The sequence below is a fragment of the Panthera uncia genome, chromosome A2 (genome assembly GCF_023721935.1).
Source record: "Panthera uncia isolate 11264 chromosome A2, Puncia_PCG_1.0, whole genome shotgun sequence".
Taxonomy (NCBI): domain Eukaryota; kingdom Metazoa; phylum Chordata; class Mammalia; order Carnivora; family Felidae; genus Panthera; species Panthera uncia.
Genome location: NC_064816.1, coordinates 7,935,944 through 7,958,429, shown reverse-complemented (window position 1 = coordinate 7,958,429; position 22,486 = coordinate 7,935,944). Strand labels below are relative to the sequence as shown.

General features: G+C 60.3%; 2 protein-coding genes across 3 annotated transcripts; one reads left to right on the top strand and one right to left on the bottom strand.

The window, feature by feature from the left end:
• Window positions 1-1,731: 1,731 nt before the first annotated feature.
• PRKCSH (protein kinase C substrate 80K-H) lies at window positions 1,732-13,066 on the bottom strand. 2 transcript variants are annotated; one of them, XM_049639880.1, is made up of 18 exons: window positions 12,987-13,066; window positions 12,469-12,631; window positions 12,168-12,284; window positions 11,465-11,560; window positions 11,313-11,370; window positions 10,054-10,171; window positions 8,501-8,630; window positions 5,879-5,963; window positions 5,198-5,276; window positions 4,435-4,521; window positions 3,903-4,091; window positions 3,731-3,830; window positions 3,216-3,285; window positions 2,883-2,972; window positions 2,622-2,696; window positions 2,429-2,528; window positions 2,182-2,345; window positions 1,732-2,044 (listed from the first exon to the last, which is right to left on the bottom strand). In XM_049639880.1, the coding sequence occupies exons 2-17, from the start codon at window positions 12,542-12,544 to the stop codon at window positions 2,199-2,201; spliced, it is 1,617 nt and encodes a 538-aa protein (XP_049495837.1). In that variant the 5' UTR covers window positions 12,545-12,631; window positions 12,987-13,066; the 3' UTR covers window positions 1,732-2,044; window positions 2,182-2,198. The 2 variants fall into 2 exon arrangements, with proteins under 2 accessions (XP_049495837.1, XP_049495838.1); XM_049639881.1 differs by lacking the exon at window positions 1,732-2,044 and having other exon boundaries at window positions 2,077-2,345; window positions 3,924-4,091; window positions 12,987-13,065.
• A 354-nt stretch (window positions 13,067-13,420) lies between these two features.
• ODAD3 (outer dynein arm docking complex subunit 3) lies at window positions 13,421-22,269 on the top strand. Its single transcript, XM_049639879.1, has 13 exons — window positions 13,421-14,037; window positions 15,270-15,391; window positions 15,492-15,569; window positions 17,597-17,767; window positions 17,865-17,966; window positions 18,075-18,200; window positions 18,356-18,478; window positions 18,964-19,116; window positions 20,075-20,235; window positions 20,318-20,474; window positions 21,070-21,225; window positions 21,651-21,735; window positions 21,912-22,269. Exons 1-13 carry the CDS (start codon window positions 13,797-13,799, stop codon window positions 22,028-22,030), a joined length of 1,794 nt encoding a protein of 597 aa, XP_049495836.1. The 5' UTR covers window positions 13,421-13,796; the 3' UTR covers window positions 22,031-22,269.
• Window positions 22,270-22,486: the final 217 nt, after the last annotated feature.

The following is a 22,486-nucleotide window of genomic DNA, read 5'->3' as shown; positions in this document are numbered from 1 at the left end:
CCCCACCCCTCCCGGTGTTTGTTATTAAACGTCTGTGGAGCTTCTGCTGCAAGGAACAAAAAGAAAAAAAAAAAAAATCAAAAAAGCGACAAAAAAACACAAACAGAAGAGAAAAAAAGCGACAAAAAAAAGGAAGAAAAATAAACACACAGAAGAGATGAAAAAAAGAAAAAAAAAAAAGAAAAAAAAAAGACATAAACTGGCACCAGTTAACTTTCTTGTACTTTTTTGCCGAATTTAGCTTCTTGTAGTTTTAACTTATTGCTATGTTAACTATTTATTCTCCTTGTTGCCCTGTAAGGACATTTGTGTATATTTCTGTTACTTCATCCAGTTTGCAAGTTTAAAGGAACCACGATGTTCTCTTTGTTTCTTTAAGTTTTGCTGAGACGTGGTTATGCCTAATTTATTTATAAAAGGGGAAGTGGAATCATTAAAGTAATAATAATTATTAATAACAGTAATGGTAGCCGAGCAGCGCCCGGGGGGGCGTGTGCTCTGTGGGGCGGTCCCCGCGGCCAGCGACGTCCGGGGTCTCAATGGGATTCTTTTTTGCTCGTCTTGAGAATTTTTTCAGTCCTATTTAGCTGGTGAAAACCCTAGCTTGTTCTTGATACACGAACCTATTTATTCTTGTGGTTTTTAAGTCCTCAACCTCCCAGCTCCCCTCCAGCAGGGCGGGCACCCCCAGCGGGTCCACCCCTCTCCCTCTGCTGTTTCTTGGGGCTTTCTCCCCTCCGACCTCCGAGCGCGGGGACACGTGGGCACACGTGGGCAGCGTGCAGGAGGCGTCTGTGAGCAATAAGGGCTGGGTTTGTCCCCTACCCTGGGGCAGCCAGGCTCTGCGGAGGGGGCACCTCCCCACCCCCCCACCCCCACTGAGGCCTAGGCCCCTGACACCCCCAAATCTGGGAGGGGACTTCTTTTTCTAAAACACAGAACTCAGCCCAGCCAGGCCCCCTCCCCAAGGCCAGCCCCTCACCCCAGGGGCTGGGGGTGGGGGGGGCACCTGGGGTCTTCCACATCCCTGGGGGTCAGGGGCAGGGCCCGTGGGATGGGGGCTCAGCCCCTCCAGCCCTCCCTTCATCCTGTTACTTATTCAGAAGGTTTCAAATCACGACAGAGTCCATGTTGGAGGTGATAAAGAACTGTAAAAAAACAAAAAAAACAAAAAAAAGACAAAAAAACAAAAAAAAGACAAAAAAAATCACAAAACCCCAAAACCCAACAAGAACACTTTGCGTTGCGTTTAGACTATTTATTACCGGGATTACAGGCCTGGCCGCGGTAACAGACTTTTACATGGAATTGTTTAATTATTTGTACTTTTCATGCCAGAAAATAAAAGTTCAGAATCTTACGGCCTCGGCTCATCTGTGTGCGGGTGGGTGGGAGGGGAGCGTTAGGAGCGTGTGCCCTGACTACGTGGCCATTCCTAGGCTACCGTCCCTGTCTGGGCCCAGCTCTCATCTGGAGCCCCTGGGCCTCCCCAGGACACACGTGACTCGGGTGGGGTGGGTGGGAAACTGGCGCAGGCAGAAACCCAGATGGGCGTGGCCCAGGGTCCGTCTGTCCTGTGGTGCTGGGCTTCGCTGCCATCGCAGAGATGGGGCATCTCAGATACGAATCGGGGGCTGGTGAGACCCTAACTGCGGAGCTGGCCCCGCCTTCCGCCCTCTGCCCGTCCCAGGGGTCCGTTCCAGACGGGGGCAAAGCAAGACAGACGCGGCCTGGTTGGGGGATCACGTTTATTGTTTTGAGGTCACAGGTCAAGCCACTCGTCCCCACGAGGAGGGAGGCAGACACCCTGGGCAGGGTAAGGGGGCACCCACGGAGGGCGAACTCCTCTACTCCACCCCTGGAGGCCGCCGGGGCCTGGGAACGTGGCCGTGCCCTGCCCGCCCCCCGAGAGCAGGGCACAAAGCTCCGCACGGTTTCTGGCCCCACCGTGAGGACCAGGAGACCGGAGGGGCGGGCCCTGGTCCGTGACTGAGGAGCAGGCGGGTGGGCGGCGCCGCTGGGGCTATTTCCATGCCTTGAGGTTCTGGAACCAGAGAGAGATCGAGTGAGAGAGAGGGGGCTGTGAGAGAGGGGGCTGGAGGGCTGGAGGGCGGGGAGAGAAGCGGCGGCCACCCGGGTCTGTGTTCCTGGCGCCCGGCCGCGCCCCCGCTCCCTGCGCACCTCCGCGCCCAGGAGGGCTAGAGCTCGTCGTGGTCGCCTTCGGTGGGCTGTTCGGGCGGTGGCTCCGGGCAGGCGGCCGGCGTCATCAGCTCCATGAGGTACTCGCAGCGACTGGGCTCCGTGGTGCTGGTCACCACCGTCTCCTTGCCACACAGCAGGCGCACCTGGGGCGGGGCGGAAGGGGCTCGGGTGGGATCGGACGGGATAGGGCCCCCGCGGCACCCCCCAAAGCCCCTCGGGCACTCACAGTGGTGGAGCGGTTGGGGCCCTGCCAGCAGCCCGTCCCCTGCTCGTACTTCATGGCGCTGAACTTGTCGTGGTCGGGGCCAGCCCATGAGCCCCAGGTGCTGTGGGAGAGCGGGGCGGGCTCAGTGCGGGGGTGGGGGGGAGGGTGGCGGGGAGGGGGCCGGGGAGAGGGAGCCCAGTCTGAGCCCACTCACCCGAGGCTGGTGGGGGAGCCGCCGAGTTTGGGTTTCTGTGAGACGAGCTTGAAGGGGCAGAGCCGGTAGACATACCTGTCACAGGAAGGGGGTGGTGGGCAGGGGACACAGGGCCCCGGCCTCCCCAACGTGCCCACACGGACGCCCCAAACTCCACTGACCGCCCTTAAGGCAGCCCACCCCCCCCACTCCCCTGGGTCCTGGCCCAGGCCCCGCCTCCCACCCCGCTGGCCTGGGGGGGGGCGGGCAGGGGGGGCGCACTCATTGGTGGTGAGCTCGTAGCACTGGCTGTACAGGTAGGCGAACTCTCCGTTGGGGCCAAAGTCAAAGGAAATCTCCTGCTCCAAGTTCCTGGAAGGGGAGGCCAAGCAGGTAAGGGGCAGCCGGGTGCGCCACAGCCTCATTCAAGGACAGCACGGGAAGGCCCACTCCGGCAGCCCGCTGCCACTCGGGGGCTGGACCGTCTGGGGACCCTCCCTGCAGGAGCCACTACTCAGCACAGGTTGCCTGGGCAACTTCCCATTACACCTCCTCTGGGGAGCTCGGCGGCCTTGGAAACCCGGCCCTGCTGTAGCCAGACCCCGCCCCCCTTACCTGATGGACTCCTGCATGTCCCTCAAGGACCGCTCGGCGTCCTCAAACTTGTTGCGGGCCTCCTGGGCGGCTGGAGGGGATGGGCAGTGTGGGGGGGAGGTCAGAGGTGCCCCAGGCCCCATCTGGGAAGAAGAGGGAGGGGGGGCCGCAGATACACCCGCTCCTGCCAGCAGACCCCACCCCACTGCCCAGGCTCTCAACCCCTGAGGGAGCGGGGCCAGCACTCTCGGGGCCTAGCTGGCTCCTCACCCGTCGGACGACACAAACAAGCCGCAGCCCGGAGAGGCAGGAGAGGGCCCCTGGGGCTGACAGGGGTGGCGATGGTTTCTCCAGTTCCAGATGCCCCCTCCAGGATGGCCCAACCCCCCCCCCCCCGCCCCCCTCCAGGCTTGCTCAGGGCCAATGCGAGCCCACCTTGGGAACCAAGTGAGGCCAGCTTCACGGGCCCCTGCAGGTACAGGTCGTGGGGGCACAGGTTTGGACACGGTCCCCTCCCTCCCCTGCCCAGCCCTCACCATCAATGAAGGCCTGCGTCTGCTCATCGTAGGGTGGCATTTTGTCCTCTTCGGGGGGGCTGGCTGCAGGCTGCGGGGGCACCAGTGGGGGCGGGGCCTCCTGGGGGAGGGGCAGAGTCAGCGAGTGACCCGGCCCCCGCCCAGTCACCCCCCTTCTCCCCCAAACACACACCTTGGGCTGCTCCCCCTGCACCTGGGAATCTTCTTCCTCCTCTTCGTCCTCTTCTTCCTCCTCTGTCTCTTCTTCCTCCTCCTCCTCTTCCTCCTCTTCCATGGGTGGTGAGGGCACCGGAGGCTGCTCCTCCTTGGGCTCTGTCAGGTCAGGCTCCGAAGGTGCGGGCGGGGGGCTGGTGGGCAGCGCCTGGTGGGGGTGCGGGTAGTCGTGCCACGGACACGGCCGTCCACCCCCTACTTCCCGGGGGCTCAGGTCCCAGCTCACACCATCACCCAATGGGCGGCCTCGGTGACTCCACCCCTCCCAAGGGGCCTGGAGGGAGGGACAGATTAGCTGTGTGGGGGGGGGGCCTCCACGGAGGGTGCTTGGGTCACCCAGCTGGCCAGGGTGGCCCTGCGCCAGAACCAGAGGCAGTTCCTTTGTGAGGCACTGGTCGGGGGGGGGGGGGGGGGGGGGGGGGGGGGGGGGGGGGGGGGGGGGAGACTGGGCAGGGAGGGGGTGCCGCATCCCCTCTCCTACCCCCACTGACCTCAGGCCGGTACTTGTCCCTGACGGCAGCCCAGACGCGGTCATAGAAGGCAGCAGGGTCACTTTGAATGTCTCCCCCAAGAAGGGCCTGTGTGCGTGTCGGGGGTGTTGTCAACGTCGGGGCTTCCGCGTGCCCCCCTGTGCCCCAGGCACTCTCGAGGGGGGCCTCAGGCCACGGTGCCAGGCACGGATGGGCCCTGACCACCCATGGCCAGGCCCGGGCCGGGCCGGCTGTAGTGGAACAGGCTGAAGGGGGCAGCACCGGCCCGAGGGAAAGAGGAGGGGACCCAGAGGAGGGGGGCGGGTGGGGGTGAGGGCCGGAGAGGCCAGGGAGAGAAACCGAGGGACAGAGAGGGAGAGGGGGCTACAGAACACAAGTGCCCGAGGCCGCTGGGCCCTCAGGGAGAGGCAGAGGCCCAGGCAAGGCAGGGAAGGACCCAGCAACAGGGATCCAGACCCGGCTAGGCCAGGGAGCCATGACCCGCGTGCTAGGGGGGCAGAGTGCATACACACACTTGGGGAAGCACCATGGGGCTCTTTCCTAACCAGATGCCCCCGTGGCCCCCGTGTGGTGCCACCAGGTCCCAAAGGACAGGGAGGAAAGCAGGGCCGCTACCCTCTTGCCTCATGCAGGCAAGGTCAGGTGGGGCCCTGGGGACAGTCCTTAGCCAGCCTGTCCCCCACTTCCCCCGGCCTCCCGGCCCTGAGGTCACCCTAGGGCAATGCCCTCCGGAAGTCCCAGGACAAGGAGGAGGAAGAGATACCTGAGCCTCCCCTTCGGACAGGGCCCCATCACCATCCGTGTCCAGCTCTGGATGGGTCTGCAGCTCAGCGACTGAGACCCTGCAGGGGTGCGGGCAGAGGCCAACGGAGGGGTGAGGCCCACTGGCTCCGGGCCAGCTACCTGCTAACCCCCCAACAAGGACCCCTCCCCAGAACTTGTTTTAGGACCTCAAAGGTGGGGAGGGCAGCACAAGGTGGGAGAGGGTGAGCTCTGGCCTTGGGGTCAGAGTGGGGCCCAGTCCCCCATCTCCTACCCCATCCTGAGGACCCCACGACCCTCCAGGGGCTCCCAGGAGAGACAGACTCCCTCTTCCCAGCAGCCCACCCTCCACTCAGCCGTTAGCCTGGGGCCGGCCAGCAAGTTCAGGGGCACAGTGGGACTGGAAGGGGTCTGGCTTTCGTCAGAGTCCCAGGCCACAGAATAGACTTGGGAAAAGTAATGGGACCCCCAGTCACCTCGCCTGGCTCCTCGAGGGGGTAGTTTCCTTCACCTCCTACCCTCAAGGTTTTCCTGGACCCACTTTATACCTGAGCGAGCAGAGGCTCGTTCAGAAATAACCTGGGACTAGCTGAGGACTCGAAGGGGAGGTGGGGCTGGGGCGCGGGGTAGGGGGAGGTGGGAAGAGGGAGCCCCGGATCCGGGACAGGCCAGGCAGACTCACAGCCCATCCATGTTGTCGTCCAGCTCCTGGAAGGCACTGGCTGCCAGCTCCTGTTCCCGCTGGGCCTTGGAAGCAGCCTGCTGCTCTGTGGAGGGACCAGCTCTGTCACTCGCCACCCCGAGACCTGCCCTGCCCCGACAAGAAGGGGCTGGCAGACCGCACAAGGGCAGGGGGGAGACCAGGCGTAGGCTTCCCGTGTCCGGGAGGCCCCCTCGAGAAGCAGCCGGCGCACCCCACCAGGCCCACTGGGCTGCAGCTGGGCTCCGGGGTGGGGTGTGGCCAAGCCAGGAAGGCTTATGGGGGTGGGGGGTGGCAGGGAGTGTCCCAGGAAAAGGGAAAGCCAGCCCCACCAGAGCAGGAACTGGGCTGCGGCCGGTGGACGGACGCTGGACAAGGGGCCACAGCTGTGCCTCTGCTCCGACAGTGCCTCCCCTGCAGGCCTCACCCCCACGTAGGCCGGGGGGAGGGAGAGAGGCCACAACGCAGCTGCGATTACTAAGCTCGTACTGTATACCAGGCCTCAACTCAGCCCTCTCTAGCCGGGCAAGCGGCGTCTCCTCTGCCACGCTGTGGGTCCCCCCCGGAGACCCTGCAGTGTCCCAGCAGACCAGGCTGGCACTGTGTCCCTCTCACACGTGAGGCTGGACGAAGGGACCCGCCCACGGTTACCGGGCCGGCAAAGGGCAGAGCCAGGGGCAGAAACGCACAAAGGTGCAGCAAGGTCAGCTTCCATCAGATTGCGGGGAAGAGACTCCCCGACGTCACAGCAGGGAGAGGAAGGCAGGGCTTGGGGACAGCCATTTGACCAACAGAGCCTGAGCGTGCTTCTAGCTGGAGACTGCCCGGGAAAGAGGGGAGATAACAAAGCCCAGGGTCTCCCAAGAGCAGCGGATGGGGGAAGTCAGGGGCTGGGGGCAGAAACAGCCCGTGCTGAGGGGAGGAAAAAGGGAGTCCGCAGACGCCACGAGGATTCTGGACGGGAGGCCTCCCTGTTCACCTGCCCCAGGCGGGGCACAACAGCTCCAGTCTGCCTTCAGGTCGTATCCAGAACCTGCCCACTTCTCTCCACCCCCGCGCCCCCCACTCCGGCCCAGCCCCTCTTCACTCGCCTGCACGAACGCGATCAGCTCCTCCCTGGTTTCCTGGCTTCTGTTCCTCCGCTGCTCTGAATGCTCTACGGCTCCCACCTCACTTGGGGTAAAAGCCCTCTCCATGGTCCCCAAGGCCCTGCCCTGGTCTCCCTCCACACTCTCATTCATTCCCTCCAGCCACAGGGCCTCCTAGCTGCTCCTTAGAAACCAGACACGATGCTGCCTCAGGACCTTTGCACCTGTGCCCCCTGCCTGGCTCACTCCTCCCCTCAGCAGGCAGCAGCTTTCTCCATCTTGTTCGGTGCTGAACTCACCGGCACCTGCGGTGTGCCTGGCATGTAGCAGCCACTCCACCAATGCTGGCTGGCGGAACTCCCGGATTACTGACTATGAGCAGCCAGGGCAGACAGACGGACAGAGAATGCAGTCGGGGAGATGGGAACCATCAGTGTGGACTCAGAGTCAGGCTGCCCGACTCCTGGTTACCAGCCCTATGAGCAGCTAGGGCCACGCTTCCAAGTCCTTCCAGCAATGCTATGTCCTTCAACTGGTCCGGTGTGGCCTCCTGTCCCCCCCCCCCACTATCTGCTGCCACAGCGTGACCCCCACTGGACAGACTGTGAGAACCGGGGCCAAGGCTTCTGACTTCCCATAATGGCAGCACAACCCGCCACAGGCGAGAAAGTGCTGGACAAAGCATAAAAAACCACCTCCAAGCAACCAAGGTGACATAGATTGCCGGGACGAAGAACAACTCAGGAAGGGAAAAGAGCACGAAGCTCCTGGCAAATGGGGATGTCTGTCTGGATGAGAACATGGGACACAGGGAGAGCGAAATCAAAGCCCCAGGTGGGGAGGAGAGCCGCCCCCGCCCCATTAAGGGGTAACTAAGCCGTGACCCCTCAGGGCCATCCCCTTAAGGAGAGACTGGACCAGAAATCACCTAGCCTGTGCTCACACCTCGGCTCACCGTGCCCGAGAGGGATCTCCAGCCTTCGATCTGGACTCGGGAGACCCCCTCCCCCCACACCAAAGGTAGTGTCCCCACGTGGCTGGCAGAAAGAAAAACCTCTCCTCCCAGAGCACAATCACTTCTGCTGAGCTGCAAATGATCCCTACAAACGAGTTTCAAATCCGATGACTGATAGGCAAAGACAACGAGGTGCGTGGGGAGCAGAGGCACCACGATCAAAAGTCGGTAGATGCACGGGGCACCTGCGTGGCTCGGCTGGTTGAGCACCTGACTCTCGATCCCGGCTCAGGTCAGGTTTGTGGGGCTGAGCCCCGCATCGGGCTCTGCGCTGACAGCACGGAGCTGCTTGGGATTCTCTCTCTCCCTCTCTGCCCCTCCCCTGCTCGCGTATGCGCGGGCGCGCGCTCTCTCTCTCAAAATAAATAAACGAAAAAAAAAAAAAAAAAAAGGCTGGTAGACGCAAGAAACAGCAGATAACGATAACGAGCAACGGTCTCCCGGGCCCAGGCTCTTCCCGGGCAGGAGACACGGGCCAGCCGTGGCCACCCCATGACGCACCTTCCCACCGCTTCTGGTGCCGGTCCTTGGCCTCCTTCTCTGGCTTCTCAGCCTCCTCCTTCGCCATTCGCAGCACCTCCACCTCGTCCTCCAGGGACTTCTTTCCGGCCTGCAGCTCGGCGAGCTTCTCCTGCGTGGGCCAAAGACACGACGCTCCACCTCTCCTTGCGTGCTGCCTTCCTCCTCCCGAGCGCCGCCCCCCCTACCGCCACACCACACGGCGGTCACAGGCGACCTGGCCCCCACACACACCTCCCTGGATCTCCCCCTTCGTGTGGCTCCCCACGGCTCGCCGGAGAGAGACCCGAACACCCCAACGTAGCCCCCGAGGTCCCGTATCACCGGGCCCACCTCTGCGGCATCTGCCCACGGCTACCCCAACAACAGTTAGACGGCCCCAAATGCTCTCTGCCTCCAATCCGTCACACGTGCTTTCCCTCCGTCCAGAGCGCTCTGCGTGGCCAACTCTGTATGACCCTATTGACTTCACTTTAGATAGAGGCCTCCTCCTCCTCCGCCTCCTCCTCGGGCCTTCCCTGCTTCCTGCCCCCACAACGGGGGGGGGGGGGGGAGGAGGGAGACGAGTCGGGCACGAGTCTTCTCCTCTATGCCTCATAGCCCCAAATGTCCCTTTTTCTTGGACGACCTGCCCTTGAGGGAGTTCCAGGTCTGCTTCCAATCTCATGCCCAGGACACGGCACATCCTGGGCCTCTGTGGACATTCTGAGAAGGAACGAGTGTGCTGCGTGGATGGGGCCCCAAGCTGAAGGGTCTTAGCCCAAGCCCCCACGGGATCATTTTCCTCCTCAGACCTCGGCCAACACCTCAGCCGGGCCTGCTTCCAGGATCCTCCTACTGCCCCAGGAGGGCAAAGGTCACTTGGAGCCAACCTCACTGCGTGGCGCCCCCACTCGCCCCTGAACTCAGAAAGGACTCCGCTGCCCTCCCCACCCCAAACTCGGGAGGGACCTCACTGGCCAGGGCACGGAGGTGAGAAAGACCTGGAACCTTCCCTGGGCAGCAAAATACAGCTGAAGCCCTTGTGCGGTCTGGCAGGAGTCCGGGAGCAGGGGGAGGATTCTGACCCATCTAACAGCCAAGGGGGTGGCAGGCAGGGTAGGAAGAGACACATGCCCGGGGACACAGTTTCCTCCAGTCCTCGCGGCACTCACCCTATTGAACCAACCCGGCTGCTCGGACAATGTCCTGAGTCCTCCCCCAGAACCGGGAGGTCACATGGTCACCGGCCTCATCTTACAGATGATGGTACCACGGAACCAGGATGCAGAGAGGCGTCGCTCCTGTTCTAAAAAGCAGGAGGGGCGCTCCTCTGAGCCCACGTCAGCCTGCCGCCCGAGGCCCTGGTGGACACCTGTACTGACCAGCACTTGGGAATGGCTTCACCGATGGCTAAACACCCAGCGGACAGACAGTCACTGGCCCCGGGACTCCGCCAGTCAGGGGCGGGAGTCAATCCAACCCAGCCTCGCCAGCCCATGGCTCCAGGCCTCAGGGCCCAGATGGTCCTGGGTCGGCCCCAAGGGGTCCCTCACCTGCTTCTCCTCCCGAGCCTTCTTCCAGTCTTCAATAAGAATCTTCTTCAAGCGGAACCCCTCTCGGGTGACCTCTGCCATCTGCTGTAGAGTCTCTCTCTCCTTACGGCCCTTCTCTCTGCGGGGCAGGGGACACACAGGCACCACTAAGGACGCCCTTAGGGCTCACCAGGTCTGCCTCTTCCAAAAGGGCCCAGCCCCCTATCTGCTGCTCCCTGGCCCCCCTCTCCATTGGAAACATAAGAGGCAAACCCTCCTCCCCCGCTTTCCCAGGCTCTCTTGGCTTCAGAGCCCATTACCCCTGTCCTTGGGAGGGAACACAGTGGTCAGAGCCTCAGCCACTCTAGGGATCTAGGGAAGGGGCTGGGGAATGCTGGGCTGTGGGGCTAGAAGTCGGCTCCCAAAAGAGAAAGAAAAGCACTGAAATCACAGATTCCCAGACAAAAAGATCGCTAACTGTGTTGCACCTGACCCAGCCCGTACTTAAAAGATCGTCTGGGGCGCCTGGGTGGCGCAGTCGGTTAAGCGTCCGACTTCAGCCAGGTCACGATCTCGCGGTCTGTGAGTTCGAGCCCCGCGTCAGGCTCTGGGCTGATGGCTCGGAGCCTGGAGCTTGTTTCCGATTCTGTGTCTCCCTCTCTCTCTGCCCCTCCCCCGTTCATGCTCTGTCTCTCTCTGTCTCAAAAATAAATAAAAAACGTTGAAAAAAAATTAAAAAAAAAAAAAAAAAGAAAAAAAGATCGTCCATCAGGTGAGTTTACAGAAGTACTGGGACTTCCAGCTTCTCCGAAAAACGAATGTAGCTTGGCCATCTGCCCTCAACTGACAGGAGTCAAGGGGCAACTGTCCCTTTAGAAGCCATAACACCTGCCACTCCCTACGGCCTCATACTCAGCTGGCTTCTGCGGTTTAGGCCACCTGCCTGTGGGCATTTCAGGTTTCAGGTCCTGCCGTAAGAGTGCAGCAATTGAAAGATCGGAGTCCTGCACTGGACCGAGCCTGGGTTCGAGTCCTGGCTCGGAAATCTCCCAGCTACAGGAACACCCGGGGAAGTCACTTTTTTCATTCTACACTGGACTCTCCTCATCTGTTGAACAGGGAAACAACTGCACCTGCTTCTGGGCCCGAGGTCATGTGGCAATGTAGCGTTCGTTCAGGAGACTCGTGGTACAGATATACGAAAGCAGGAAAGAGAGGGGCTTGGTTCCCTGGCCGGGGGTGAGGCCAGGTCCAGGCAGCAGGGGGCGCCACCCACGTACTTGCACGTATTCTCACAGACGATCCCGCTGTTGTATTCATCTGTACCGTCACAGCAGTCTGAGAGCAGAAGCGGGGACTCAATCGGACCTGGCGGTGGCTCCTCCTTCCTCCCTCCCCCCGCCCCCAACTCCCGGGGGGGGATCTCACTCACCGCAAACTCCATCGTTGACCCATCGGGAGGAGATGTACAGAGGCTTGTAGCCAGTGTTGGTGCAGTGGAAACTGCCATTGGGGCAGGCGGCGGTGCCTGCGGGAGGAAGGGAGAGTTATCGGGCCGTGCTCAGGGCCAGCATGCCGCATCCACCCGCAGGCAGACCCCCGCCCCCCGACCCACGTGCACGTGGACAGCACGTGAAACGTGAGAGCGTGACCGATGCCGAGGAAGGGAAGGAAGGGCAGCCCCACACTCAGGGCCTGAAATAACCCCCCCCCATGCCCCCTCCCGCCTCTCCGTGCGGGGCGCTCTGAACAGGGCCATGCCAACCGCCGTCCCTTGCCTCCATTTCTTTGTCCGCCCCTGGACCCCACCTGCTCTCCCATCCCCGAATATTGGCACCTCCACTGTCCGCACACTTGGGGATTCAGTTGAGACCTCACTTTCTGACCCTCGGGCTGGGTGGGGGCCTCTCTGGGCTCCCACGGGGGCGGTGGCCCTCCTTGCCAAACCACAAACCACTTGCTTCTAAGTGCCTGCTTTCCTCCACTCAACAGGGAGCCACGTGAGGGCAGGGCTGGGTCTGTCTTGGTCACCACCACATGGCCTGGTATTTCCCAGGCACTCAAACAACACAGGAGCGAATGAATGAATGAATGAATGAATGAACGAATGAACGAAGGAAAAAAAAACAACTCACCTGGCTCATCTGAGCCATCCCTGCAGTCACAGTAGTCATCGTTGACCTGATCAAAAGGGATGGTGGCAGAGCCATCCAGGCAAGTGAAAGGCTTGGACTCGTCGTAGAAGTGATGGTCTGGGGACGGGGGTAAGGGGCTCAGCCCAGGGCCAGAAGAAGCCCTCTCGGTCGAATGGCACCTCTGCCCCCCACCCGGCAACTGAGCATTGCCACCTTCCCTACCCAGAGGCCAGGAAACTGAGGCAGAAGGCTCAAGTCGGGCCCTCCCACACCCTACTGCCACCTCCAGCGGCTGACTCACTGGTGAGGGAGACGCCCCGGGGTCGTTTGACCTCCACGGCCCAGCACAGGGGCAGCAGCAACAGCAACAGTAACATCTCGCCGGAAGCTCGCAGGCCGGAAACTGGTTCGGCGGGGGGGAGGAGGAGGAAGCCGGCTGCGGGGAGATGTGCTGTTCCCCCACGCTGCGACAAGAAAGGGACGGCAGGTCAGTGGGAGAGGGCTACTTCCAGCCAGAGGAAGTTACCTCTTCCTCCAGCCAATTGGATTCCTCCATCGCTTCCGGGCAATGGGGGCTCAATGTGCTTCCGATAGGGGGGGTGAGGGCTCCCCAATCTGAGCCAGAGGGAGTCTCACTTTGCTTTTATCAGTAGTGGGAGGCTCAGAACCTCCGCTCACTGTTGGAGGGGGTGGTGAGCTCTCCAATTCCCGCCAGTAGGCCGAAGGGGTTAACAGTCTCCCTCTCTACCGACGCACACCCTCCGGCTGCCCCCAGTAAGAAATTGGGGTGAGCCCCCCCCGCGCTAGTTCACCACCTACACGAGGCCGGGGCAAAGGTCAATATCCACCGCGCCCCCCGGCTCTGCAGCCAACTGTTCCTCCCGAAAAAAGAAAGCGGAAATGTGTAGGACTCGTCACTTCCGACATCAGGCCGCGCGGCTCGGAACGGCGACTCGAAGGTGCCATGTTGGGAGTGGCAAATGGAGGAGGGGATGGGCTGGAACACAGGCGGCCATCTTGAATAGGACTCTGAAGTCTTCGAGGGGATCGTTCTGACGATTCCCGCTTAATGGCGGCACAAGATGCCTCCATCTTGGGAGTGGCAGATTCTGCAGCCGGAAAAGAAGGTTCCTGAAAAATGCTCTCCAATGTCCGCGGAGTGGTGGACAGGGGGATTGAAAAAAACAAAAACATGGGGCTGGCTCGGTCTGTGGAGCTTGCGACTCTTGATATCAGAGCTGTGGGTACGAGCCCCACGTTGGGTATACAGGTTACTTAAAAATCAAATCAAATCTTAAAAAAAAAAAAAAGTAAGCACGTGACCCCAAAGTACCCTCCCCCCAATATCCTGAGGCGCGGCTTTGCCAGCCCCCTATTGGGCCGCCCCTCTGCGCAGCGCTAGCCAATGAGAGTGGTGGTATGGAACGCGGGCGGTTTCCATGGGAGCGCTGGAAGGAGGAGGGGACGGAGGTTACCTAGCAACCGGGAGATGCTGCGAGGCCGCGCCAAGCAGTCAGAAAGTGCATTCTCCCTGAGCCTGAGGAACTCGCGTCGACGACGGATCTCAGACAGGGGCGATTGCTGGTTGCCACCTTAAAATCTCCAGGGGCTCTAGGCCCCAACCTAGTCATGACGTCTCCCCTGTGCTGGGGTGCGTCAACCAACGTCCTGCATGCTCAGGACCAGGCTTCGACCTCCTCCAAAGTCAAGAGCAGTCCGACTCGGGCCAAGCACCGCCACCCCCAAGGCAAGGGCGCTGCCCACGCCTGGCTCCCACTCCTTTCCAAGGCGGGACCCCTCTACACCGGCGGGGGGACGTCCACTGTGAACGCGCAGGTGGCAGAGTTACAAAAGAAGATACAAGTGTTAGGTAAGATGGCTCGAAAGGACACCAAGAATCAGGAGTCAACAGTGTCCACCCAGCCCTTCGACCAGGCACGGTGTGACAAGGGCCTTTCCCCGGCATTCATCCAGGTGACCAGCTTCTGGAGGCAAAAATCCGTACTCGTTCGTGGTTTTCCTCATCCCTCTTATAAAATCTTCCCTGGGCCCAGAACCAGCTGGACTGTGGTTCATACTTTTGGGTAATTTCAACTCCCATCACACACGGGGTGGTGAAGAACATAGATTCTAGAGCCAGATTTTCTGGGTTCAAATCTAGGCTCTGCGCATGCTGTTTGATCTTGGGGGACTGTGAGTAACCTAATAGGTCTCAGTTTCTCTGTTAGTAAAATGGGGATAGTGAGAGTACAGCACCCCAGATAGTTGAAATGTATAACGTGCTTAGGACAGTGCCTGGCACATTAGTAAAGCACTCTAAAGTGTAAACCAATGTTTTTCAATGGAAGAGGGCTATTTTGCTCCCAAATGGACATTTGGCAATGTCTGGGGACATTTTTGGTTGTCACATTGTTGGGAGGGGGGTGCTACTGGCATTTAGTGGGTAGAGGCTAGGGATACTGCCCAACACCTGACAGTTCATGGGACAGCTCAAAACAAGTAATTATCCACCCCAAATGTCAGTCGTGCCAAGGTCGGAGAATCCTGACATACACCATTAGCATTATCGTTTTGTTATTATTAGAAGGTTATCTTGCACGGTAGTTGAAGGAATGGGCTCTGGAATCCGACTTTGTGTAACCTTGAACAATCTAATAAGCCTGAGCCTCATTCTTCTCATCTGTAAATGGGTATGATATGGGGGGCACCTGGGTGGCTCAGTCAGTCAGGCACATGACACATGGTTTCAGCTCAGGTCATGATCTCACCGTTCGGCTTCGGGCTCCGTGCTGACAGTTCAGGGCCTGCCTGGGATTCTCTCTCTCCCTCTCTCTCTCTGCCCCCCGCCCCGCTCATTCTCCCTCTCTTTCTTTCTCTAAGTAAATAAAAACTCTTTTAAAATGGGTATGATATGGATATGGATACATATCTATTGACATACGGTATCTGATACTCGGAAAGTTCTTTGTCCGGCATCCAACATAGAATAAGAGCTCCAACTGAAGTCTAGTTACAATATTAAGTCGATAAGAAGAGGAAGGGCTTCCCTCTGGGAAGCCCTCCACCCCCTGTGACACTGACTGTGTACCTCACATGACTCAGAGGGTGACCGGAAGGCCTTTTATGAGAGCACCCAGTGGACCATCAAGAAAAATCAGAAGACCATCGCCCAGCTCCACGAGGAGACCAGGACGCTGCACCTGCATTTGGCGGACCTGCTCCAGGTGAGGCTGCCGAAGTGGACGAGAGGGTTCCAAGAGGCAGGGCGGCACCCCGAGGGGCAGGTGGGCTGGGTGTGTGATGACTGAGCTCCCCTTCTTGCAGGGAGATGAGAAAATGGTCCAGGCATTGATTCGGGAGTGGAAGTCAGAGAAGCCATACCTGAAGAACAGGACAGGCCAGGTTTGTCCCACCCCACTCCACAGACCATCTGCCCTCATTTCCAGCTCATGTCCCCTCCCCGCTGGACTCCCTGCCTCCCGTCTCACCCTCTTCTATCCTTTCTCCACACCGGCTGGCATTTAGTTATTGGCTCAATTAATCTTTATCCCACACCGACCATGTGCTAGGCATGGTTTTAGGTACTGGGGACTATGCAGTCAAAAAAAAAACCAGACCAAACTTCCACTCCCCAAAACTTCATATCGTAGTGGGGAAGGAAGGAAGGAAGGAAGGAAGGAAGGAAGGAAGGAAGAAAGAAGGAAGGAAGGAAGGAGGGAGGAAGGAAGGAAGGAAGGAAGGAAGAAGAAAGAAAGAAGAAAGAAAGGAAGGAAGGAAGAAAGAAAGAAAGAAAGAAGAAAGGAAGGAAGGAAGGAAGGAAGGAAGAAAGAAAGAAAGAAGGAAGGAAGGAAGGAAGGAAGGAAGGAAGAAAAGAAAGAAAAACAAAATAACTTCCAGTAGTGACAGGAGAAATGAATAAAACAAAACAGAGTGGCTTATTAGAGATGGATAGGGCCAGGGGTTTGCACTTTAGATTGGGGGGTGGGAGTCAGCAAAGCTCCCTCTCTCTAAGAAGGTGATATTTGACCAGAGAGTGAGACAGGCAGGGAATGATGTGGGGAAAATGCTCCAGGCAGAGGGAACAGTAAGCACAAAGTCCCTGAGGTCGAAACAAGGCAGCTAGTGTGGCTGCATGGGAAGGAGGGAGTGGGGCTCTGTAGGAGATGAGGTCAAGAGAGTCAGCAGGGGGGTGCCTGGGTGGCTCAGTCGGTTGAGCGTCCAACTCTTGATTGCGGCTCAGGTCCTGATCTCATGGTTCAGGGGGTCGAGCCCCACATCTGTCAGCACGGAGCCTGCCTAGGATTCTTTCCCTCTCTCTCTCTCTCTCTCCCTGCCCTCCCCCACTCGTTCTCTCTCTCTCTCTCTCTCTCTCTCTCTCTCTCTCTCAATAAAGAAACTTTTAAAAGAGAGTCAGCAGGGGCTGAACCCTGCAGGAGGCTTTGCTGGCCAGGATGAAGGGTGCAGGTTTTATGAAGAATCAGAGAAGAGGAAAATGGGCTGTGGGGATGCAGGAGTGGAAGCCGGATGGAGGTCATCCAGGTGAAGACAGTGTTGGCTGCCCTGAGACAAAAGTGGTGGAAATAGGGAGAAAGAGAGATCTCTGGGAAAACCTTTGAAACAAAACAAAGCATTGCTAACAAGCTGGATGTAGGTGGGATGGAAGAAAAGAACAGGATGACATCAAGCTTTTGGACTTGAGCCGCTGGAAGGATGAAGCTACCATGAGCCGAAAGGGAGAAGATTCAAGAAGGGCAGATTTGGAGGGAAATGATGTACTCGATTTTGGTCATGATGGTTTTGAGATGCCAGTGGAGGTGCCTGGAAGGCAGTATAAATATGGGCATATGAGCCTGTACAGCGGGGGAGGAGGGAGAGAGTCTTCAGTGTATAGGTGACCTTTAAAACCCTGAGACTGAGGGCACCTGGGTGGCTCAGTCAGTTGAGCGACTGAGGCTTGATTTCAGCTCAGGTTGTGATTTCAGGGTCGTGGTGTTGATCCCCGCATCGGGTTCCATGCTGAGCATGGAGTCTACTTAAGTTTCTCTCTCTCTCTCTCTCTCTCTCTCTCTCTCTCTCTCTCCCCCCCCCCCCCCCCCCCCCCCCCCCCCCCGCCAAGCTCGCCCTCTCTGTCTCTAAAATAAAAAATAAAACCCTGAGACTGGATAGGATCGTCGAGGGGGTGGGTGTGAACAGAGGCGAGGCTGTCTCTCCCAAGGCCAAGGAAATGCAGAAGCGACAGACAGCCGGTGTGGCAAACTGGGGAGCGGGGGTCCTGACAGCCACCAAAGAAGACAATGGGCGGGGAGAGGGGATCAACCAGGTCAGATGCTGCTGAGGCCGGGAGATGCGAAACAAAATCTGGGAGAAGAGAGGGAGGGTTAGGTGGGAGGGTTCAGGCTCCCGCTCTCGGCGCCCCCCCTCCCCCCCAGCAGGCCCTGGAGTACCTGGAGCACCAGCTGAGAGAGAAGGTGAAGCAGCTGGACGCCCTGCGGCACCAGGTGGGTTTGCAGCAGAAGTTGCTGGATGAGCTCTGTCTGCAGTACAGCCTACGCGAGCTGGAGCGGGCAGAGGCGCGAAGTGGCAACACGGAGGTGGCCAAGGTGAGGCTGTTGAGATGCAGGGGGCGGGGCGGGGGGGGGGGATCCTGGGGAGAACTGGAGAGGCGAGGGGACTCAGCCCATCCTTGCTTCCCTCTAGACCTTGCGGAACCTGGAGAACCGCCTGGAGAAGGCCCGGATGAAGGCGGAAGAGGCCGAACACATCACCAGAGTATACCTGCAGCTCAAGGCCCATCTCCAGGTAAGGACCAGGACGTCTGGGGGGAGGGGTGGTGGTGGAGGCAAGTGGGAGGGCCAGCCTGCCCAGGGACGGCGGTCACAGGCCTGTCCCACCCCCCCCACCCCCCAGGAGGAGAGCCTTCACTTGGAAAACCGGCTGAAATTCATGGAGGCCGAGGTGGTGAAGACAAAACGTCAACTAGAAGAACTGCAGGTGGTGGACCAGGAGGCGTCCAAAGCCCGGGACATGGCCAAGGTGCCAGCCTGCCAGGCCCCGGGGATCCTGCCCCGGCGCCACGGTCTCCTGGGGCGCAGAATCGGAACCCCAGCTGTCCTCGAGCCCCTCCCACCTACCTCCCGGGTCCCTGGGAGGTCCCAGCTTGTCCTGCTGTGCCCCTGTCGTTTCTCCAGTATCAGCTGCAGCGTTTGGAGGAGTCCGTGTTCCGAGAGCGCAAGAAGCGTGAGTGCCACATATCCGAGTGCAAGAAGCGCGCGGAGGAGAGGAAGCTGCAGAACCAACGCTTGGAGCGCAAGGTGGGCGTGTCCAGGGGCGGGGCGGGGCCGACGTGGCCCCGCCCGGTTCCAGCCACACCCTGACTGTTGGCCCACACCCTGGACCCGGCCCTACGCCGCACGGGTCCTGACTCCGCCCCCACCTCCACTGGATGCCAGCGCCGCTCCCACATCCCTGACCTCGCCCTCCCTCCACCTGATCGCCCCGTCTGGAGAACCTCCGGACCGCCCCTAACTCGCGGGTCTTCCCCATCCTTCCCCGTCCGCATACCCCCCACTCCGAAAGCTGAGCCTGCCTGCTAGCCCGCCCCCTCCTCACAGGCCCCGCCCCCGCTCCTGACCCCGCCTCTTTGCCCTGCCTCTGAGGCTGCGGGTCCCCGGCCCGCCCTTTCCCGCACTCCTGGCCCCGCCCCCTCCCGGGCCCCTGTCCCGAAACTCCTCTCGGGCCTGGGCCCTAAATCCTTGTCTGAGCGCTAGCCCCAGCCCTGACCTCGACCTGCGCGCAGACCCAGCGCGAGCACGTGCTGCTGCAGTCCGAAGATCTGACCCAGGAAAGACTGCGCGCCAAGGAGGAGACGCTGAAGCAGCGCTGGAGCATGTACCAGATGGAGGTGCTTTTCGGCAAGGTCAAGGACGCCACCGGCGTGGCCGATACCTACGTGAGTGCTGCCCGCTGCCCGCAACCCTCCCCGCCCTGCAGTCACGCTCGAACTGAGCCCAGGCCAGTGAAGCCAGCACACCCAGCCGCCCCTTTCTGCTGGCCCAGTTCCTCAGCACACAAGCCTGCCCTCTACTTAAAAGACACTCCTTCCTCCTCCAGTTACCGCCCCGTTTTCCTGCCGCTCCTCACAAGCAAAACCCCCTCGAGCTGTCTACACTCGCCACCATTCCCCCTCCTGTTTGCTCTCATGCTAGCACTAACTTCTTTGGCATGTCAGCTCTGTGAGAACTGTGAGTTTGGTCTCTCCTGTGTCTCCAGTGTCTGTAACATGGTCCGGGGCACGGTAGACTGACTGCCCAGTGCCACTCTCAGACCCTTGGCAAGCTGGGCCCCTGCCCTGGGGCCTATGCTTTGCAGCATTTTCCTTGAAATTTGCTAAACCCTATGTTTCCCGCCGGTGGATACCGGTCCCACTGGACCCCAGTTCAGTCTCTCCCCTTTGGACACTCTCCCACTCGCTACTCCTTCCATAGGGCAACCCCGACCTATGGGGTCATCTGGGGCACTGTGACCAGGCAACTTTCCAGAAATCGACCTGATGGGCAGATAGCTCCGGAGATTGGCCATGCTTCCTCACTGGGTTGGGCGAGATTCACAGGCCTAACACGGATGGCAGGTTGATTTTGGAAAGCAACTGTGTTCTCTGCTGCCCTGCACCACACGCTGGTTTTACCTGATTCAAATTCCTTATAGAGACGAGGGCCCCACAAAAATTGTGTGTTGGGGACTGCCCACCCTCCAGGCAGCTCTGAGTCTAGCTCACAGAGTCCAGAAGCATCGCTGCGCAGAAGCCACCAGCTTAGGCCATCTGTCCCGCGTGCCCAGGGGAAAGGAGGAGGGGGTGCACCCAAGCCTGCCCGGGGCCCTGCCTCTGACTAGAGCTGGGCGGCCTGCAGGCGGTGGTGAGGCGGTTCCTGGCACAGGGCGACACCTTCACGCATTTGGAGGCGCTCAAGAGCAAGAACAAGCAGAGGCTGCTGACGCTGAAGCAAGAGAAGCAGCGGTTGCAGCAAGAGTTCGAAGGCCTCAAGTACTCGGGGGAGGCCACGCTGGTGAGGTGAGGCCCCGGTGCCCAAGGGAGAGAATGGGGGCCCCGGGGCTCCAAGGGGCTCCAGCGGCGACCTCCCCATCGCCTGTAGCGAGCAGAAGCTGCAGGCTGAGTTGCAGGAGCGCCTCGAGGCTGAAGAGCAGCGGCGCACCGAGGCCCAGGATAAGCTGGAACACACAATTCAGTCCATGCAGATGACCAGGGAAGGCCTTGAACACCTGGCGGGCAAAATGAAACGCATCTCCGTGGTAGGCCTCACCCGCAGGAAGCTCGGCCCACAGCCTCCCACAGCCCAAGAGGCTGGGGTTCCCGCCCCTCCTCAGGGGAGCCTACAGGGGACCCACCCTATGCCCTGCCCGGGATGTCAGAGGCCTGCCTCCAGGGGGAGACCTCCCCCACTGCTCAGAGTCCCCAACCCCTGTCCCTGCGGAGAAACCCCTTACTTCTCAAGAGGCTCAGGACTTCAGAGAGCCTGTCCCGGCCTCACCGGAAAGTCCCACCTTGCCTCCGCACCCCAAACCCCAGAGACCCCACTGCGATGCTTGGGCGGCCTGAGACAGGGGAAGCCCCAGCCTGCCGGAAGCAGAGTCCCATTTCTTCTGGCTTCTCCCGAGTTAATACTCCCTTCTCCCACTAAAACCCCTCGCTCCACCAGTTGTTTTCCTCTGGAGTTCAGAGGCTCTCCCTTCACCTGCTTGGCCCCTTGACAACAGAGGTCCCGCCGCACAGGGGAGATAGTACCACCCCTGTTTGGTGGTCCCTCACCTTCAAAAGTCTGGTTCTGGAGGGGGGAAGCCCCCCCCCCCCGCCCCCGGGCTGACTCGGCTCCGCCCCCGGCCTCAGGACGCCGGCAGGTTCGCCAGAAAGGTGCTGGATCCCAAGGCAGATGACTATCTGCCAGCCCTGCTGGGCGTCGTGGAAGAAAAGCTGCTGAAGTTGCAGGCGCAACTCGAGAGCCAGGACGTTGCCGCGATGCTGCACCACCTCGCCAACCGCGAGGTGCCGGTTCAGCCAGGGGGCGGGGCTGAGGATGCAGGGGCTGGGGCGGAAAACCAGGGAGCCGGGGACACCCCTTGGGAGACTAGGGAGGAGGCCTATGGGCCGGGAATGAGTTTCAGGGGCAACGTGTGAGGTCTGAGGGGCCGGGAGACCTTCCAGAGGGACCGGGAGGCCACTGGGCAGGGCTGGGGCTTGCGTGTGCGGGGATCAAGGGGCGGGACCCCAGGGACCAGGGGCCGGGTTGGGTATCTCGGAACGCATAATTTGGCTGGGCCCGAGTAAAACTAAACCGGAGGGGTGGGCAGAGGTCTCCTGTGGAATCAGGGTACATCTTGGAATGGGGTGAGGAAGGGGCGGGGTACAGAACTTCCCTGTAGCCTCTACCCTGCCCACTCTCTTTTGTCCCTCTCCCTCCCTCCCTCCAGTTCTACTCCATCCTGGAGGGAAGGCTGCCCCGGTACAACACCCGCATCGCTCTGCCCCTTGCCAGTCGCAAGGACAAGTTCTTCGGTCAGTACGGTCAGGGAAAAGGGGCGGAGCTGGGGGCCCAAGCCGGGCAACGAAAAGTGGTCCGAGGCCGGGCCTGGGGCCAAGGGGGGGGGGGGGGGGGGGGAGGGGCGGTAAAATCGGGGAAGAGAAATCTGAGCCAAGAATGGGAACCCGGATCCCCTCACTGCCCTCCGCAGATGATGAGGAGAGTGAGGATGAAGAGAGCAACGTGGCGACCCGTGCGGCGCTGAAGTTCCGTTCCCAGAAATTAATTGAATCCCGCAGCAAGAAGCGCAGTCGTTCGAGGAAGTCCTAGGCTCACGCTCACACCCACCTGGTGCTTCCGGGCCCTTGCGGAGCTCCCAACCGTTCTGGGTCCAGCCTCAGGCCCTCGGGCCCCTTGGAGGGCTAAACGCGGCCGGCACAAGGGAGCGGAGAAGGCCAGTGGCGCCGGGAGTAGAAAGGGGGGCCGGGCCGCCCGACGTTCCCACAGTAAATCTTCCAAGGCGGGCCCGCGCTGGCCTCGGAATAGCGCAATAAAGGTCACCGACCAGCCCCCTGCGTATTTGCCTCTCCTTGACCCTGCATCGCTGCAAACTAAACCGGCCGCCCCTAAGATCCAGGGCCCGTAGACTCCACCTTCTCTGACCTGGGGAGTGAGGACTCCCATCAGTTGGGGACACAGATTGAGCACCCCCACCAACAGGAAAATAGGAGATACCTCCACATCTGGAGAGGATCAGGTGTGGTCCACTTTGAGGACAGGGTACTC